We start from the raw sequence: 20002 nt of genomic DNA, 5'->3' as shown, positions 1-20002 counted from the left end.
CATTCCATTAAGGCATTATGAACTTGACGATTCCCAAAAAAGAATAAGAACAAAACGTTACGACTTTCTTGTATTATTTTATAAGTTTATCGGTAAAGATTCAACACTACTTATGTTAAAAATATTGTACGTCTTATGCATATGATTTTTTGTTTCATGTTTTATTTCTGTGTTTAGGGGCCTTTGTTAAAGAAATACTCTATCTTTATAAAGTTGAATATGTTATGTCAATATGTAAGTTATAATTTATAATTGAATATATTCGATCAGTAGTGTACGTCTAAAGTGGGAAGTTGCGAAATGGGTTAATATAGTATAAATATGTATATGCATATTTACTATAATTATGGCATCAAGATCGATATCAACTTCGATGCTATACTTGTATGATCTAGTACATCGAGATATGTGTGCTTCGCTTAGATAAAAGATATAATTAGTCAAGTACAATTACAATATTATTGTTCAACATGTATTCAATCAACTTAGGTTGTAGATATTCAATTTCATACAAATGGTTTTGTCGGGCTATAGAACGAGCAGTTGAGCGCCCACACCCACACTCATACACACTTAAATCACAATCATTCTCTCATATGTATAAAATAACATCTACCTATAATATAAAAATGTTTTGGTTTGTGCTGGTTTGTATTTGTTATAGTTCCCTCTTTCATGCTGTGAAAAATTCTACAAAACTTATCGATAGCCCATCGGGAAGAACGCAATGCTCACTCGCTAAATTCTAACATCTTTGCTAAAGTTTACTATCCAGGTCGTAATTATTTATGCATATGGCATGCCAAAAGGCTATTTCATCCAGCGCAATACAATTTGTAACTGAATGAATGAGAAATAAGCTTAGCGTAATTTGATAATTTTTCAATCACACATTGATTTTAAATGCGTTTACCGTCTATATAACAAATGTATAAGTGTAATTTTGATTGTGTAAAAATTCAATCGAACGAACTAAATAATGTGCAAGCGCCTAAGCAAATTTGACTATTTACAAAATAGCTCTAACATGATACATTAAAAATAAATAACCAATTTGTATTAAAATTGAATTTATCCATTGCGCTGAGATTGCCACTTTCCCTCCATTTATAACAGCCTAGGTTATATTATGAACCTTTGCCGATAAACAATTATGCACCACAAACACAACTGGTTTGGGACAGCATTCCATGTCTAGTTCCTGTCAAATATATATGAAAAACATTAGTTAGGCTTTTTATTAGGCGGTTCTTGGTACTCTTACAATTTCGCCATCGTCTCCAAAATCCAAGTACAACATGCGCGTGCCATCGTCTGCGGAGCCTTTCAGTTTATCAAAGGCAAACTGCCAAAGCTGCGTTTTAGTAGCCGCCGACGTAGCTGTGGGCGTGGATGAAGCGAAACCCCCACAATCGTACAAAAAGAATCCTCGATTAATATGCACAACCAATTGACACTGTCTGCCTTGGTACAGACAGCGAAACGAGAACTCTCGCTGCAAGTTGACGGCCTGATGTGAGCCTTGAACGAGCGCTCGCGCCCAGGCGGCCATATCCCGATGCGTCTCTGAGCGTAGCCAATAAACCAAAACTCCTCTAGCGGTGCCACAACGCACGCAGAACACAGTCGTCTGCTGACCCTGAAAACCGCGAATTTATGAGTAATGTAATGAGAGAGAAAAAATAGATCGACGGTATTTACATTAAGGGAGGAGTTGTTTCCCGCGCCGGCGAGTCGCGTTGTGGCCAATGCATAGACTTCTAGCGGACGACCCCAGGCCTCCACAGACCAGGGAGCGCTTTCGTATATGCGAAACTCGCGATCTGTTACCGCCACGAACATAGGCAGCCATTTGTCGCTCTCATCAGAGCTCTCCGAGCTGGAGCGACCGCTGGGCTGCAATGGAAATGGAAATTACTTCTGCGACTTAAAGAGTTGGCTTTTAACTTACGCTTACCACCTCGGGAGCAACGCCCGCCAGGACGCCTCCACTGTTCGATGTTCCGCTGCCACCGCTGGCGGCACCACTGCCACCGGAGCTGCCGCCTCCATTTAGACGCTTGCTCAGCCAACCAATATGCTTGAGCTCACCCATGAAAGTTACCAACGCACGATTGGCCTCGACCAGAGCACGTTGCGTGCTGCTGCCCATGGCGGAGTGGAGCGCATTGAACCAGACCAGTGCCTCCGCAGAGTCCGCCGCACGCAGAATGCACGAGTGCACGCCATCCGGCGAGTGCAGCTCCAGGCAGCGATTCTCTGTAAGCACGTTGCAAATATCATGTCAAATGTTGTCTATAAGCTGCTGTCGCTACGTGCCAACTTACCGGGATCGATGTACTTGAGATTGCGCGCCAGATGAGTTAGCTGCAGCGGTATGTAGCGCGTATCAGCGCGCGGTGTTGTCTTTGGCGCTGGTGGAGATGTTGGTGCACCCGGCCCCAGTGGGCAGAGAAAGGCACGCTGCAGCTCCCAGCCCACCTCCGAAATAATGCTCGCCTTCCGGAAGTATGGCGTCACCTCGCGCAGAAATTTAACTGTAAATGGAAAACATGAAGCATTAATAGGGACCCATGAATATGCAAGATACTGGATAAATTGTCATTCAGTTATTCTTCACCACTTATCGCAGACATAAAGTCGATCAAGTAGGAATATTAATGCAGCTCCTTGCTCCTCATACTATTAATATTTGCACACTAATTGCGTTTGACTCTCGTTTAAGCGAACGCAGTTGCCCCACCCCAGCTAAGCTAACATTTGCATTTAGATATATGCAACCAACAGCGCTACATAAACAAGCACAAGTAAGCAAAAAAATGTTGTTGCACAGCATCCTTAGCTGGCATTTGAAAAGTAGCACGTAGTGCACGTTGGTGAAGAGAAAACTGAAAATTGAGAACAGGGTTGGAGGTTGGAGGTTGCTGTAGGGATTAAGCAGCAAACAAGCCAAATAGCAAACAAACGCAACGCAATAATAACTTGTGTAAATTTTTGCATTCTCGTGTAAATAAACTTCTAACTATTTCAGAGCAAAAAGTAAATAAATAAAAACAAAACAGAGCAGGATGTTTGAGTACATATGTATACGTGTAAGAGAATAAATCAGACTCTCAAATGTGTAAACAGTCAATGACGGTTTCAAGTGTTTTGAAATCATTTAAATGCAAATGAAAATATTAACATACAATTACGCATTGAAATTTATTTGGAAACAAAATTGATGAACTTTAACTTTCTGGTGTGTGCGTGTGTGTGTAAACACTGCTAAGCTAAGTACTTGGACACAGTTTAAATAAATTTACTTTTCACTTAATTATTTCATTAACAATTTAGTTTTAAAATGAATTTTCTTATTTGACAACAACCTGCTTGCAGTGGAAATTATGAAATCTAAATAACCAGCTCGGCGCTGCAGCGTAGACAAAACCACTCCAAGGGCCCACAGCTGTGTATCTAATAATGAAAACTTGCACTTGGGTAGTGGGTAAGCCGGAAAATAATTGTTATTTAATGATTAGCTCAGCCTTTAAATAAAATATATTTAAATAATAATTACAATTACTAATCATTATATAATACGTATGATTTTAGCTAAGCTCTTAAGATTTCGTATCTTTCATTCCATAATTATTTACCATAATCAACTAACATTAGTATACAATTACTAACATAGTTGAAACGCTCTTAATTATGATCACATATCGATATTATCGATGACGCTACCGAAATCTTGATACCACTACCAGGCAGCGGATAGGCCAGCTGTTCATCCGGACTCAGGTGTATAAGTTCTGCGAAAATTTTTCGAATCCTCCGCAAATGCCACCTAGCCACTCCCATAAATCAAGACCAAAGCCAGTCAGTGGGCATGTCTGTGGGCGCAGCGTAGTGATAACAAAAAAAAGTCAGCAACCGTTGTTAGCTAAAGAGTTTTTAGAGCAAATTCTCACGCGCTGCGATGCAGAAACTTTGGGTTGGTCAAGGAAGAGCTGAGGGGTTGGGCGAGATGCTCTCCGGCTGGCTGGCTTCCCGTGGATTCCAAGTATATGGCAAGCCCACAAAAGTATGCCAAGCTGTAAAAACCATTGATAATGGAGCCCAGCAGATGAGAAGTATGCGACCAAAGTAGAAAGCCAGCTGTCGTCACCAGCGCCTTGGCGTTGACATTTCGCAGTTGAAAGTTGTGGAGTTGAAGTGGGCGTGAGCTCGGGAGCGAGGAGTGCGGAATAGTTTTTGTGCAACTGGACGGCAAAAGTTGGCACACGGAATCCCAGCTTATTTAAATTACAATGAGATGAGTGGAGTGCAGGGCTTAATGGCGTGAGGCGACACACCCATGACTGGGAAAAACAACTTTGCCCAGTTGTAAATTGAAGTTGGGGATTGAGATGCTCAACTTGTGCGCCTGCATTTGGAAATAGGTACATACTGATTGCCATTTTGCGATTTTGAATGCGCGTTTGTGCCAAATTACGTGATTATAGATCTGGGGACATTAAATTTAATAAATGAAAATTGGTTTTAAAGCGCCTCAAGGGGAAAACAGAATATTCAGGTAGACATATATATTAGGCATATGAATCTAATTAAACATAATAAAATTGATTCCATAGACTAAACTATAAGGCCAGTCTATTGTGGAGTTGAGCACATACAACAAATTATATTAAATGGTTATTAATTTTAAGGAATATGTTTATATGAATTAACTTATGGGTATAAACTGCAATTTTTTATGAACCAATTTTTAATTTACTCGAATTTATGCGGTTTACTTTGACTTTGTTTTTTATTTATTTTTATTTTTTTTGGCGAAATGGATCAGCAACATGTGCAAAATTAAACGAAAATATTCAATTGTATATAATGCAAGGCACGTTGACTAAACGATGACGGCAACGTCGTCATGGGCGTGCAATGGGACACTGAGTTGGACGTGGGTACGTGATTTAAAGACGCGGGCGGCGTGCGCAGGTTGGGGTGGGCTTGCTGCGTTTCATATTAAAGCAGCATTAACATTGAGTCGAATGGCTCGTTGATGGGCATCAATATAGTTAAATTTATATATTGTTAATATTGTGCGCAAAAGTTATCGTTATCATAGCCGAAAATTAAACCTCACTGACCTTGGTACCGTTACTGAATTCTGATGTAGAATCTATAAACAGCTATAGGGCGCTATAAAACCTGAGTGCGATGCAGCAGCCAGTCACATACCGTTAGCATTCACCGGTCGAGCAACACCAAGTGCAACATGAAGTCTTTTGTAGGAACAAGCCTAGTGCTACTGCTGCTTGCCACAGCTAGCATATCAGCAATGCCACAGCGTCGGCAGCTGAAGAGTCAGCGGCAAGTGGAGTTGGCCAGCACTCCATATCCAGCCGCTGGTTTCCGTCCTAGGATTGCCTTTGAGCTGCCGAATGAGCGACAGCCCAAGCTGGAGGAGCCACTGACCACAACCACACCAGCAACTGCACCCGAAAATTTTGATGCACCAGCAACTGAACCACAGCAGCAGCAAGAGGCACGCACTCCAGCCAATACCTATGGCGCACCCGAAACTGCAGAGGATACCGTAGAGGTGGTTGCCCAGGTGCCCGCCAAAGACTTTCAGCCTCCAGTACGTGAGGCGGTTGAAAATTTTGGTGCCGTTGATAGCGTTGCTGATGAGCAGCAGCCTGTGTTTGATCTGCCTGCCCTGGACCAGGAGCAGTCGGCGACGCCACTAGGCAGCGAAGACGAGATAACATCCACTGAAGTGGCGCTCAAAGTGGCTGCAACTCCAGCCAATACCTATGGAGCACCTAACACACGCTATGGCGCACCAGACATAAGGGAACCCACCAATGAGCTCGAGACGGAGGAGTCACAGGTTGAAGTGTTTGCGGACAAGGAGGAAGAGCTCAACGATGCCGCCCTGGGCCTAGCAAACGGACGCCTAATACTGCTACCCATCAGCGGCAATGGTGCACAATTCGGACGCCTTGTTTTGGCCGTCGAGCAGCCACAACGACAACAAGAACAAGCACGTCAACGTATACGCAGCGAACGCTTGCGACGCAACTAATCAAAACTCTCTGCCAATTGTAAATAGTTAAAATGGAACTATGAGTAAATACAGACTAAAAACTATAAATAATTGAATATCCGCACATGGCGGAAGCAAGCACAACAATTTCTCATATTTTTTCAAATGTAGTTCGTTTTTTGAATAATTGCGTCCGCTTACACAGCCAGAAAAATCACGTAAATAACTACTGGTCAGTTAATATTTCTAGTCGAAACCCTTTTAGTATTGTTGCAAGAAGTTAAGTGCGGCCGTCCACTTTAAACAAATGAAAATATAGTGGCTGGTCATTTGGGCCCAATAGAAACCATTCAGAATGCAACAATCTCACATATGGTCCTCAACAAAATATTTCCTGTAACCCATAGCTATGCTCAATCATCAGACTAGCCTTTAAGCTGCAAATTTAATGGGTAAGCCCGGCGCATAAAAAACTTTTCTCATTACTCATTTCCAAGCCAAGGCAAACAAAAACAAACAAACAAGCAGTCAAGCAGGCAACCTACAGGCCAACAAACCAACGCCACTAACTGCAATCAAGAGCTAAGAGCCAACTGAGAAACTGGCGACATTGCTGGTGGTCGTTTAGTTCATGTTGTTGCTCTTGCTGTTGCCGTTGTTGTGGCTGTTGTTGTTGGGGGATTTATAACTATAACAGTACACAGCTAAAACTGCAATGGCATCAGTTGACAGTAACTCGCATGTTTTGTGAACTAATCCCACAAATACACGGCGAGAAATGTTCAAATGTTAAATTGTTCGGTGCTAAAAATATTTTCTATATGAAAGAGAAAGCGGCCAACTAATTACTTATAACAGTGGTCACGAAAATTAGAATTTGGGAGAATTACAAAAACATTTACAACAAGCACTGGAAGCACTCAGAACGACGCAAGCCTAAAATTCGAAAACAAAGATTGACATTGAGAAAATCTTATTAAGCACACTATTAATTAAAAGCTTTCTTCAAAGTTCAATAAAAACAAAGCAGACAATCTTACATTTATTTATCACCATATCTGAATTTTTCTGAGTGCAATTGGCACTCATTTGCCGAGCAAATGTTTTTGGCAAATAAAAATGTCAGCATTTGATGAAATTTGATGAAAGCGGAAGAGGTGGCATACATACCTTCTAAATCCACAACACGACCGGCGCGTTTCAGAGCACGCACTGCCTCATCGTGGGTGGCATCACGCAGCTCCTCGCCGTTTACTGTCAGGATGGCGTCGCCCACATAGAGACCCTTCGCTTGATCGGCGGCCATGCCCCTGAAGATCTTCGAGATGAGTATGGGCATGCGATTCTCGTGGCCACCCTTGATTGATATGCCCAGGCCATTGTTGTCGGACTTAATAATGCGCACGTGTCGCTTCTGATTGGCCACATGGTCAGGTACTTCGCACATGTCCAACCCCACGGCATCCGCATTGTTATTGTTGTTCAGACAAAAGTCGCCATTGTCGTTGCTGCCAGTGCCAGTGCCTGTGCCATCCAGCTCAGTATCCTGCACAACTATTCCCTGCAACGAGGCTGAGCTCGGCAGCGTGCCATTCTGTTCAGCACCAGCTCCGCCGCTGCAACAAAAAATGAAGAAATTAACAACTGAGCATGTTCTTCGTTCATGCAACTCACCTCAGTGTGCCATTCAAGGTCGTGGACTGCCCATCGCTGGAGTTCTGCGAAGACTCACAGGACTCATCCAGGCTTATGGCCAAGAAGTCCGTCTCCAGTGTTACCAGCACACGGTACCAGGCTCCACGCACTCGAGTCTCTAGACTGCCGCATCGCATACCCGATGGTGACGGCGAGTGTTGATGTAGGGCGGGCTGCTGAGTGGCTGGCGGCGTACGCCCCAAACTTGACGATTCCACCATTTGGCTTATTGATCTATACACTCTGCTAAGGGCGCTCTACATTTCAAATACACGGCAAACTGCAAAACAGAACACAATAGTTCGAAATTCATTTTAAAATCTCAAGCAAATTCCGTATACAAATACTTTGAGCAGCATTCTTTAGATGCTTTAAAAAAGGTTTCAACTCTCTGAACACTTTAATTTAATGTTTGCTCAGGTAAGTCCTGAGGCCAGCATAAGCAAAAAAGAAGCAAGTGGCAAGAACGACACCCGCAGGCAAAATGCAAACGCAGCGAATTGTTTGTATCCTGTGAACATGCTGACTGCTACTCAGTTCTTCATATCCTGTCATTTCCTTTCTCACTTTGCCGTATGTGTGCGCATTGACTCTTGAACAGGAAGCCATTTTGCCACTGCAGTCGGTTACCAACTTTGTGACTTTCCGTTGACTTTGCTTCTGTTCCTCCACCCACACCCACACCTCCACCTCCACCCCCTACCCTTACCCACCTTAAAGTACTTATTGTGCAACATTTATAATTATCGCAATGTTTACAGGCAGCTTGCCCCGAAGGCCACTCAACTCTTTGCACGCACCAAATACTTGAGACGACCCAGACAGTCGTTGGCAAATATATTTGTAATTAGACACAAGCTACAATCTTAAAAAACAGGTAATAATTCAATGAGCTTATATGTAAATAAAAAATAAAACAAAAACTGGAATTGAGATTTAACGAAAATCAATATATTTGCGATATATTCAAGATAAACCTCCATTAATATTGCTCGTATATTTATAATTATAATCATTTTTATTAATGCTAAGGCTAATGCTTTGTGAACACATGTCATATCGCTCCAACCCGAGTTAGACATAACGCCTGTGCCTCATTAGTGAAATGTCATGCAACAATCAAAATCAAAAAACCAAAGAATAATGCGTTGCGGGTAAAATCAGGGCCTGAAGTTCTCGCTCTATGCATTTACCATATATACATGGCCAATTCTTTTCGAATGTGCTTTGGGCTCCATTGGGAACCTTACGAGCCTCGCTTGTAGCCGATGGTGCCATTGGTGGGGCAATTTTTCATGCTGCGCTTTGGCTAATTTAATGCTAGGCGGGTCATAAATTATAAGGCCTTTATGTCTGTGCCTTCCCCCCAAAAGTAGGCAACGGAAAACATGGAAAACTGGCAGCAGCTGCTGCAGCAGATTACATAAAAAAAAAACAAAGTTTCCAAATTGCATTTTGCTGCACTTTTTTGTGCTCGTTTTGATAAAAAGAGATTTCCTTTTTATTTTATTTAATTTTAGTTTTAATTTCTAAAGTTTTGCCTGAGCTAGTTTTATTTTGCATGTGTTTGATTGAATGGGGATTTCTGTATTGACAAACATGCACACATAGACACATGCATATATATGCTGTGCATGTGTGTGTGCTGCAGCGTGGGCGATAAAAACAAAGCAATTGCTGCAGCCTTGTGTAAGTGGGTACGTTTGTATGTGTTGGTGTGTGTTTGTGTGCATGGTGGCCTACGCGATCAAAAAGTCGTAAAATCATAATTTGCAAACGAGCATTTTTTTTCAAAAGAGCATTTATACGCTGCTCCTTTGGCCGCAGGCATTCGCGGAATTTTTGCACTTGAATGTGTCTGTGTGCGTATATTTGCATGATTGTCTGTGTGCGTAAACGAACGTAGCTCATAATTCTATTACACAAAAATGTCACTAACAACGCTGATTGCTGCTATACACTATATTTAAAAATTATTATTTAAATATGATTTATAGTTATAAAATAAGAAATATGCTGAGTCTACATAGCATTAAGTATACGTTATGCACCTGCACAAAAGCTATTTCTATATGCCACACACACATACGCACGTTCACACGTGCGCTCAAGCCGTAGCTTGGCCTTGTGGGGTCACAGCCAAGTAAACAGCTACTGCCAATTTGAGGCACCTGTACCAGCAATTCGTGCGGTGAGACTCTTAATCATTCTTAACAACGTCGCGTTTGCTTTCAACTCCTGTGCCCGTTCAACTGGTGGAAATCGATTTTTCTTGCTAAGCTGCAAGTGCAACAATGTTCAAGTTGTATCTTAAAGATACCGAGTAAGACTTTTGTTTTCGAAACTACAACTACTGTGTAAATCCAGCCAAATGATGCATCTCATTGAAAAATAATTACAAAATGTTATAAATAACGCTATCTTATGCACTCTTATTAATTATCTACACAGTTGTCTACTCTTTGTTTTAATTAAAGTCTAGCTCGCTGCTCACTTACCCTAATGAGCCTTAACGATGGAGAAAAATATAAATCCAGAGGAGGTGAAAATGCAAATTTTCTGCTTTGGACTGCATGAAATGCAAAATGTGATGATGCAGCTTCATTAAGTACGATATCTTACTTTGCCTACTCATTGTTCGTTAGCCTGAGGAAAGGCATAATGACAAAAGGTGCAAACGAACAAAAGGCTGTGCACAAAGTTCTTCAACTTACGGTCTCCATAGCATGTTGTTCTGATTAGGTTAAGCACTTAAAACTGTACACTGCACACACTCATATATACTTGTATTTATACGGTGTATAAATTTAATTCACTTGTTTGTTAAGTAGACATTGAAAAATATCTAGCCATTCAGCTCTAGAGAACGAAATTACAGTTATCTGTCAACGTATATCGCAAAATGAATGTCATTTATGTCTTAAATGCTTAATATAAAATCCGGCAACACGCTGAGAAACGGCAACGGCAGAGTAAAGACCAAATACACCACTAGACTTACAAAGAATGCAGCGAAGGGTCGGGTCGGATCGGATGGATGGCAAAGTGCTAACGCCAACGCGTTGATGATGTTGATGAATGCCGATAGTAAACGGAATTAACTTTCACGCAACAGCGACGCGACGCCCGACGCTTGACGCTCAAGCAAGTTGAATGAAAGAAAAAGCTTACGCAAACGCCGGCGCAGAGCAGAGCCGCACACAAATGAAAAAAGCTTTTCGGCAAAGCGTGCGTAGTAAATGTAGTGGGAGGTGAGCGAAGTGACGAGAAACTGCAAGTGCGGCTCGTTTGACTGGTTAGTTGGGTATGCGTGTGTGTGTGTCTATAAGTGTGAATGTGTTGGGATGTAGAGTGTGGCGGGAAACCCACACAACACCAATAAATCTTAACATTGTCAGCATTGTTTTTAAAGTTATACATAAAATAAACTTTGCACTACTCTCTTATTTTTGCAATTATTGCAATTTTCACTACGTTTTAGTTCAACGATTAAGCATTTATTTAAAACTTGGCTACGACTACAACTTTACACTACGCATGCGCTAAAACTTGGTGCACTGAAGCATTTCTATACACACACGCACCCAATTACAAACTAACGTCTGTGTGTATGCATATATGTACATACGTGCATGTGTGTGAGCGTCTATTAAAGACTTTTGCGTCAAATGATTTTTATTTAATTACACTCTTCACGTTTCGTGGTTGAGCTTTACCAACGCCAGAAACAAATAACGAATTGTTGAACCGTATCGCTTTTTATTTTTATTACGTTTGGTCAATATTGCTTGTATTTTGGAAACGACGGCTTAAACAGCGGCGCGCAGAAAGCTCGTTACAATTAGAAAATAATCACCCAAGTCTAGATTTAGATCTGTTGTAACTTTTAATTACTGTCACAGCAGCGCCTGATCATTGTTAAGCAATTAAGTTCGTAATTATGCTAAACACTATTATAACTTTAAACAGTCTCATCGGTCGTATTAAAACTTGTTTGTTATTGGCCAAGTTTGAAAGAAACACTTTCAATAGCCTTGATATAAGGTATGTAGTGTGCACATTGCAGTTTTTAGTTGCTGTTTGAGTCTCACTTGCAACAATTGGAAAATAAACAAATTTAGTATATATTATATACCTTTTATTTACGTTTTTACAAATAAAACGCACGCACGAGTACAAGACAACCTTTCACTTCGACGACACTTTTAACAGTGCTGTTAACTTCATGTTAGGCCGATGTAATTACAGCAACAGTGCGTATCATCTACCACAACTCTTATCGCCCGACCACCACTTTACGATTGTTATTGCTTTCGTTGGCAAAAATATCAACATAAGGCGGGTAAATGTAAACAGTTTGAATAGTATGTACTTATAAATGTATAAATACAAGGCTTCTGCAACTATAGAGCGCCTCAAAGCATGTTGATAACCAAAGCAAATAATAAATAGTTGACTTTCTGCGGGGGCTCATCCGCCTTCATTGCTAACCGTATGCAACGGGTGCATGAATGTCTCACTCTTCGGTTGAGAATTCCCTTGGCCATCTCCTGACATTAGCATGTGAGAATTTGAACATGCAAGAGCCACCAGATTTTGGGAAGAAAATATGTCGTTGCTGCAAGAGCTTTCCACACATTCGACGCATTTTTCACCGCCAGACAATATTGGTAATCATTATCATACAAAATAAGTAAAAAAAAAAAAAAATAAAACTCACACATACAGAAACAACTATCATATTGCAGGCTCTTCTGGTGTTGGCTGTTGATTGTTACTTGCAGCTTGTTGCCTCTTGCGCGTTGCCGGCGGCTCTCGGCACTCGGTTGACCCGGCCTGGCCAATTATGTGCCGCGCGCCAAGTGGTGAAATCGATGAAGATGCACAAATGCAAACGCACTCAACTAATGATCAAAATACAGCGTTGGTGATGCCAATATGTGGATGTGGCCCAGACAGCTACAGGTGGGTTGTGGCCAAAGTTTCGCCTAACGAGCTGTGAACGTGATTACGAGTGCGCATAACTGCCATGCCGACATACATATACAAATTATGTTTAAAACGCAATTTGGCGAATACTCGTAACAAGCTGAAAGTTGTGAATTCATTTCACAGTTATGTATGGTAATTTCTAATTTGTAATTATAATATTGGAGCCGTCCCCATATATGATTTCACCCAATGTGGGCGTAGCCCTGCCCAGCCATGATTTCGCGGCGATTGCTAGAGACAACACAATGCTTCTGTGACTTGTCAACGCGTTCAATAGCAGCAACAACAATGTCTGGAAGATTTGCAACCTCTTCACAGCCATTGCAAGCACCCAGATCAAAGCGAATTTGCCGCTGCTGGTGGGAATCAGTCGGAGGCGCTAAACGACAACGAATTTTCATTGCACATACGCCCCATGGTCCGCCTCGATCACAACAACTTAAGCAACAACAGCAACAGCAACAATAACAATAACGTTGGACGATCAATCTATTGCTCTGGTGCAGCAGCAGGAGCTACATCACCGTCGTTGACTCACTTGTTAGGCGCCTTGGAGCGGTTTGTAAGAACATAAATCCTTCAACTGTTGAGTCGCGGCGACTGCAACTGTGGTCGGCATTTGAATATGTAAGCGTTACCAGTTTCAAGTTTCTTGCCAGCAAAAGGTTGCAAACTGCACATAACTTTTTTTATAGCCATAAGTGGCAGGTAATTATGTCGCTCTCGTGATACATAACATTATTGACAGAGAGCCGACGCAAATCGTATAAAAATCCCAACTCACTTGATTAAATATCCGTCTATAAGCTTGCAGCAGCTATTCAAGTTACTTAACCTTTGCCCACGCCCGCACTGCACTTGAGGTTAAAGGGTAGAGCAGCCGGCGAGCTCGATTGGATGCTCGCGATAAGGCATGTGCCGACTGTTGGCCAGGAGCTTGCGAGCTCAAGAGTGCGTTCGATATCTGTGAACACGGTAGCTAACATGCTTAAGTTTAATTAATGATAAGAAATCTGTATCTAAAGACGTCGCCGCCACGCTCCACGCCTGTAATGAGCAAGAGGTAAGAAAAAAAAGCAACAACGCTTCTGGCCAGGAATCCAGTTGTGCGCCTGATCAGGCAAGGCCAAGTAGCAACTGCAACGGCAACGGCAACGCCATCGTCATTGGCATCTCAATATCATGTAGATTTTTGCTAATGTGTAGCTCTGGCACAGGCATACATATGCATGCATAGGTGCGTGGCTAAGAGTCAATCTCAGGCTGCTCTCATACTCGCCATTAATTAGTTGAATTTATTAGATGGCCATCTCTGAAAGCTCACCATACGCCTGGGAATTTTTCGAATCCCTTGCATTGCATTTCACACTATGCAAAAGCGATGCACCCCAATAACCGGACCAAACACACACACAGACACGCATATGAGTCCAGCGGGCATGATACCTGTGACTGCCCGGCAATTTAAGTTTGTGGGGTTTCATGTTGTTGTGGCCAATGGACATCAGAGCATCGAATGTGCACCAGATATTTTATCTGACCGCTTGCCACCTGCAGTGCCGCTCAATCGTCGCGCGAGATATGAATTAAGCCAAATGATGGGTTAGACCGTAGATTTCATTTTAAATTTTATATACTTAATATATTCAATTCTTAATAAACAAAAGTAACAATGTTCATGACAAAACTCGAACCTCCGTCGGTAGGGTACGAAAAAATTGTAAAGCTTTTTGCATGTTTAAAAAAAATTGTTAAATAAAATTTTAGAAAATAAATATATATTTTAAATTAAAAAACAAATATTGTATTGGTAAATATGTCCTTAGAAAATATAATCTATTGAAACAAAAACTTTTTGCATGTATAGCCAAAAACCCTTAAACAAAATTTTGATAAATAAATTAATATTTTAAATTAAAAAATAAATATTGTGTATATAATAAATACAATATTTATTTTTTTACTTAAAAAATCTCAGCTCGACAAATCTCATTCGACAAAATTATAGTCTAAAAATACATATGAGCAGAAAATGAATGCCTTATAGCAACCTCAGATATTATTCTTCCACATAAATGAAATTATTTTTCTTCATCATTCTCTTGCCATTTAATTATTTAAATTCTTAAAAAAGCTTTTGAAACATTTTAGCACTGAGGAATTTTGTATCATATGCGAAGATGTGCATCACCATTCAGAGCCTGCATAGTTTTACTGCTTGCCAAACAATTTTTTAGTGCAATTCAACGCGGAACTTTTCCAAACACGACTTCAGCAAACTCTGAGCAGTAGCACCAACGACGACGACGTTGCCGCCGCCTCCAAAGTCCAAAGCAATTACCTTTGCGGTAAGGCCAAAAATTTGTGCCACAAGGCTGCACAAAAAGAGTAAGATCTTCAGCATCAATGCTTGGCTTATATGGTTTTGTGAAAATTAGTGGCTTAATTAAAGATAGCTACAAATAATAAAAAATTTTAACAAATATACTACCATACACAACGCAGGTGACCAATTGAGAAGGTGTTTACTATTGAGATAGCAAGAATCTATGCGTTCCAAAGATTAAACATCATCAGCTGGTCTTAAGCAGATGATCTGCAGTCAAATGAGCCCTCGCGACAGACAAAGTAACGCCAGATTGGGCTTAAACTCTTTTACTTTAATACACTTACATTGTCTTAATACATACATGAATTTCTTTTAAATATGGGAATAGTGCATTTCATCCTCGGTTTTATTTTAAGTACGGCTTCTGCTGCAGCTCGGACTCAAGCCCAGACTCTGGCTCTGCCAACAGCCTTCGCCGCAGACTATTTAAACATTTTTTACTGCTACTAAAAATTCCAACAAAAAGCTATTGAGATCTCGCCCAGCCTGGCAACTCTCATTCGTCTCAGAGCTGTTTGTTAAGCGAAATGCGGGCGTTGCAAGGAATCATGGGCTGTAAAAACTAGCTAATGACAAGTTTGTTGCAAAATTCATAATTAAAATACAAGCTAAAGCAGCGGCAACAACGAAAACGTTAAAAAAAAAGAAGGAAAAGAAAACAGTAAGTGCAATAACTTTGTTGCCAGCTTTAATGCTAAGCACTCATTATTGTTATTTGGTATAAATACTACTTTACTACCAATGGGAATATGCAACTAAACACTGCACTTATTGTTACACTTATTTGGCTATTTGGAGGCCAAAATAGTATTCATGACAGTTTTGTCTATCAGCTGCTGCTAATCATGACCATTGTATTCCGTTTTGGTTAACAACTGATTAATAATACTTAATATGGAGCAACCAAATGCGTTTGCAATAATTCTAATGAAATATTGACAATTAATGTCAAAATGATTACGTTGCAACTTAACGACAGCAACGTACCATAAATATTTATTATGCCAGAGCGCAGCTTATAAATACAAATATAAAAGGAATAAATCAGAACTAAAATTGTCTATTTGTATATGAATCGAATTATATTGGTTAATACTATGTTTATTAAATTTCTTAGTTTTTCAATTAAGCGTTCCTTTTTTTTTAAAGCTTCTTTAAGTCGCTCTCTTCATTCTTCGCAGCAAGTAAAATCAGCTGAGCGCGCCAAGCGGTCACACCTGAGCACATAAATAGGGCGTTCTTGCTCTTCAGTCAGTGCGACAAAAAGAGACAGCATACTACATATATGTATGTATGTATGTAGTAGTAAAAGCACAAGTAAAAGTTACCACGACCAATGAATTATGCTGAACACCCATTCAATACCGACTTCAACTCAGCCGCAGCGTCGAAATCAAATAAATATCAAACCCTGACTCCAGGTAGTTGGGATGAAAATGTCCAAAGTGCGGGTTTGGGTGTAGAACACGAAATACGCATTTGGCTTGGCGATGCCATTCAAATAGGCGTAAATTAAATGCGGGTCGGCGAGTATTTTACAAACAAAATTAGCGCATACTCTGGAGTGTATTGCATGCAAAAATCTGACAAGTTGGCGGCGCAGCTTGGCCAAATTGGTAAGCGGGAGAGAGTGGGGTAAATGATTTTCCTAGTTACGCGCTTCGTGTGTTGTACTTGCAAGCAAATTATGCTGGCATTGACACGCCAAATGGCTAAGCTTCAGGATCCAAAACAGTCTATAAGCTCTCCAGCTGCGAGCTACCAATTCTAAGGTGCCGCTGCCACCGGCTATGTTGGTTAGTGTCAGTGGCCTGTGCTGTGCCAGTGGCAGCTGTGGCAACCAATAAAAACGCGCATTAGAAAGGTGGCAATTGCCTGTAGACTGTGGTCAAGATTTTCAAATCAGAACGTGAGACATTTTCAAATATGCTCCTTGACTTTCGTTTAGCCAGCACGTTAAGAGACTTAACTAAGAGAGTAAGCGTCAGATTAAAGTACGATACATTGATTGGTTACAATAAAGACAATTCATAGATACGTATAATCTGTTTAATTCAAACTAGCATTTATTTGAGTTTCATGTGACTAAATCACATCGTAAACTATACATTTTAATCATAGTCTAATTGGTATGCGACTTGTGAGTCAATTTTGCACATAACCACGATGAGGCATGAACCCGAAAGTTAACCAAAAGCAGGCTTAGAATTTTCGCGTGCGAATGCCGAAAGCGTATCAAAACTGGCTTAAAGGTAGCCACAATTGTCATTGAGCGGCCATTCAAATGTCACAAATTGTTTGCCAAATCGCGCATTGGACATGAAATAGTTTCGACAGTTTAATTTGCCTCCTACCCAATAAGGAATAGGGGCGGCGGCGGCAGAGGTATCAGCAACAGCCACAGCAACAGCAACAGCGACGGCAACGGCAACTGGCGACAAACGGCAATTGTTGGTGACTCTAGCTTTGGCTTTGGGGCTTGCTGCTTGGTTTGTGCGCTGACTTGTTGGATACCATGAAACACCTACCAAATGGCTTGGCCATTACAAGTATTGATCGGCAGCTCGGGCAGAGAGCTCTCTAGCGGCATGCAAATGCCTAAATGCCTGTTCGCTATTTCTTAGCCACTGCTCCTGCTGATGCTGCTGCTGCAGCAGATGCATCCAATAGATATGAGCGTGGCGATAACGTTGACATTCCACCTAAATTTATAATTTTTCCGAGTTTTTCCCTTGTGCGCAAAAGCTTTTAATTTTTGCCGCCAATTCCGCTCACATTTGTCGTCAGCAACATGGGATAAAACTCTCAAGCGGATTTGTCATTCGATGTCGTTGTCCTCAGGCATCAACACACATACAAACGTAACCTATGAATATATTCATATGTGTTCACTGTAGTACATTCAAGATATTAGTGCCGTTGAACTACATTTTGCATTTACTTTGAACTGTGCTCTGTATTCCCTATTTCTAGCTACTGATTAAAATTTCGTTTAGTTTTCCAAGTGTTGTTAAAATTACTTTGCATAGTATTATAATTATATCATTTGTATAGTACTACGATTTATTCAATTAGAACTAAACAAGTAAAATATTGTATTTTTTAATTTTTGGGCTTACAATTTATAAAGGGTGTTCCAACTTCTAATTATATTCTCTTGCACTTTTCTGCGGTTCCTTTGAGTCACGAATTGATTTTAAGCTCGACGCTGACGTGCTCTTCACTTCGTGATTTCATTTCATAACGAGAGCAGATCGCAACCCAAGTTGCAGTTTGGTGAAGAAGAATCCAAAAATGATGACATTGAAATTAATTTTAATGCGCGATATGCCCTGCGATCTGATTCCCCGTGTGGGTAAAAATTTACATTCAAAAATGTCTTTGTTGAAGCTAATGCATTGTGACCTTCATTGTTAGTTTATATGGACCAAGTTAACTCGTTCGATATGTTGCATACTTTGAGACCCTATAAGCTATACGCAAAGCAACTTAATAATAAAACTTTAATTTGTTGCAAACAAATTGACGGCAAAGCGCATTTACACCTCCTAATCTCAATCAGAAAATTGTAAATTGTCGATGCAGCTAAAGGCTATGTGAAACCATGTGCAGACTAAGCTCGAATCCAACGCCAAGGCAATTTCAGTTGGCAATGGCAATGAAGAAGGCGTTACTTGGGAAAATAGGCGGCTCACATCGACTCCATTAGGCGCACCTAAGCGGCAACATTAGTGTGACTTTAGCTGGCAATGGCAATTTTCCCAAGGAGTTAGACCTCAAGTTGCAGTTGGAAGACTGCAATTACTGCTGCAAGCGCGACGCCGGCTATCACTCGCGCCAACAATATCAATATTTATGCAGACGATAACACCTTCTGATTTACGTCAGCTTCGCATGCAGATGCACCATAGCGCATCCAGGCTACAGCATCCAATGAGATGATGAAGTTGCCGCCGCCACAGCCTCAACGCGCCGTTGTAACTTTAGACGCCTACTGTAGCCTGTGTAGCCTGGACCACGGCGGCGTTTCGATTTTTCTATTAAGAGCTCAACACTTGCGCTACTGCGCAACTGCACAAACTGCCACTTGCAACAGCCAACAATTGGCAACGGGCAACTAGCATTTTTCAAGTTAACGCCCCGCATTGAGCACACAAATAGAATTAAATGAAAAGCTAAAAGAGGGTAAGCCTTAAATATACCGTACAAGTGGTAAAGACTACCTACTACCCATACATGCAAAGCTAAAAGATTTTTCTTTATAAGCAAACAATAAAGGTATAAGTTTCTAAATATTTTTACTGAAGACGTTAATTGGAGATACCGAATTTGGTACGTAGGATCCATGTATGTCCTAAGCTAATTTATTTAAGAATCTTGATATTTTATTAAATATTTTTTAGAATACCTTAAAGTTCTTAGTCAACATGTGGTTATGCAACATAAAAATCGTCAACAGATTTTTTAATAAGCTTATAACCCTGGGATTCCCCTTTCGGATCTTGGGTTCTCGGCACAAATATATTTATAAAATAATATAATAATTGTAGCCCCATCAAAAAATCTTATTAAAATCAGTTTTCTTGGTCTTATGCAGCACATTCCCTATCGTCAATGTTTTTGAAGGGTATAGAAAGTATAACATGTTGAACATAATGGATATTAGCATAAATTTTACGCCAGCTATACCAAAAATAAAATAAAAAATGTTTCGCTGGGAGTTGATTGCCATTACCAGAAAATGTTGCTGGCAACAAATCGCAATTGGGAACGAGAACAGACTATAAAATACATGAAAAAAAGAACAAAAACGACCAACGAGCAACTGCAGTGGCTTGTCCGTTGACTATGAGAAGAAGCTTCAGAAATTTGCTTAGGCAAATAAGGCGTACGAA

At 40.7% G+C, this 20002-nt stretch overlaps 2 protein-coding genes across 4 annotated transcripts; one reads left to right on the top strand and one right to left on the bottom strand.

Annotated features, from left to right (window-relative positions):
- Positions 1-69: 69 nt before the first annotated feature.
- Positions 70-11944, bottom strand: LOC108600951 (beta-1-syntrophin). 3 transcript variants are annotated; one of them, XM_017988799.2, is made up of 8 exons: positions 11862-11944; positions 7706-8006; positions 7202-7647; positions 2328-2537; positions 1958-2259; positions 1702-1896; positions 1265-1639; positions 70-1201 (listed from the first exon to the last, which is right to left on the bottom strand). In XM_017988799.2, exons 2-8 carry the CDS (start codon positions 7945-7947, stop codon positions 1118-1120), a joined length of 1854 nt encoding a protein of 617 aa, XP_017844288.1. In that variant the 5' UTR covers positions 7948-8006; positions 11862-11944; the 3' UTR covers positions 70-1117. The 3 variants fall into 3 exon arrangements, with proteins under 3 accessions (XP_017844288.1, XP_017844286.1, XP_017844287.1); XM_017988797.2 differs by having other exon boundaries at positions 1952-2259; positions 11862-11943; XM_017988798.2 differs by lacking the exon at positions 11862-11944 and adding an exon at positions 10728-10822 and having other exon boundaries at positions 1952-2259.
- On the top strand, positions 5204-6120 carry LOC108600952. The gene has a single exon (XM_017988800.2). It carries the CDS (start codon positions 5258-5260, stop codon positions 6068-6070), a length of 813 nt encoding a protein of 270 aa, XP_017844289.2. The 5' UTR covers positions 5204-5257; the 3' UTR covers positions 6071-6120.
- Positions 11945-20002: the final 8058 nt, after the last annotated feature.

The sequence above is a fragment of the Drosophila busckii genome, chromosome 3L (genome assembly GCF_011750605.1).
Source record: "Drosophila busckii strain San Diego stock center, stock number 13000-0081.31 chromosome 3L, ASM1175060v1, whole genome shotgun sequence".
NCBI classification, from domain to species: Eukaryota; Metazoa; Arthropoda; class Insecta; order Diptera; family Drosophilidae; genus Drosophila; species Drosophila busckii.
This window is presented reverse-complemented; position numbering and strand designations above follow the sequence as displayed.

Excerpts from the sequence above, each read along its gene's own strand:
- LOC108600952 (XM_017988800.2), top strand. The coding sequence starts at position 5,258 with ATGAAGTCTTTTGTAGGAACAAGCCTAGTGCTACTGCTGCTTGCCACA.
- LOC108600951 (XM_017988797.2), bottom strand. The coding sequence starts at position 7,947 with ATGGTGGAATCGTCAAGTTTGGGGCGTACGCCGCCAGCCACTCAGCAG. Across the intron at positions 2,260-2,327 it reads TCTCAAGTACATCGATCCCG|AGAATCGCTGCCTGGAGCTG; the intron begins GTAAGTTGGCAC and ends ACGTGCTTACAG. Across the intron at positions 1,897-1,951 it reads TTGCTCCCGAGGTGGTAAGC|CCCAGCGGTCGCTCCAGCTC; the intron begins GTAAGTTAAAAG and ends TTTCCATTGCAG.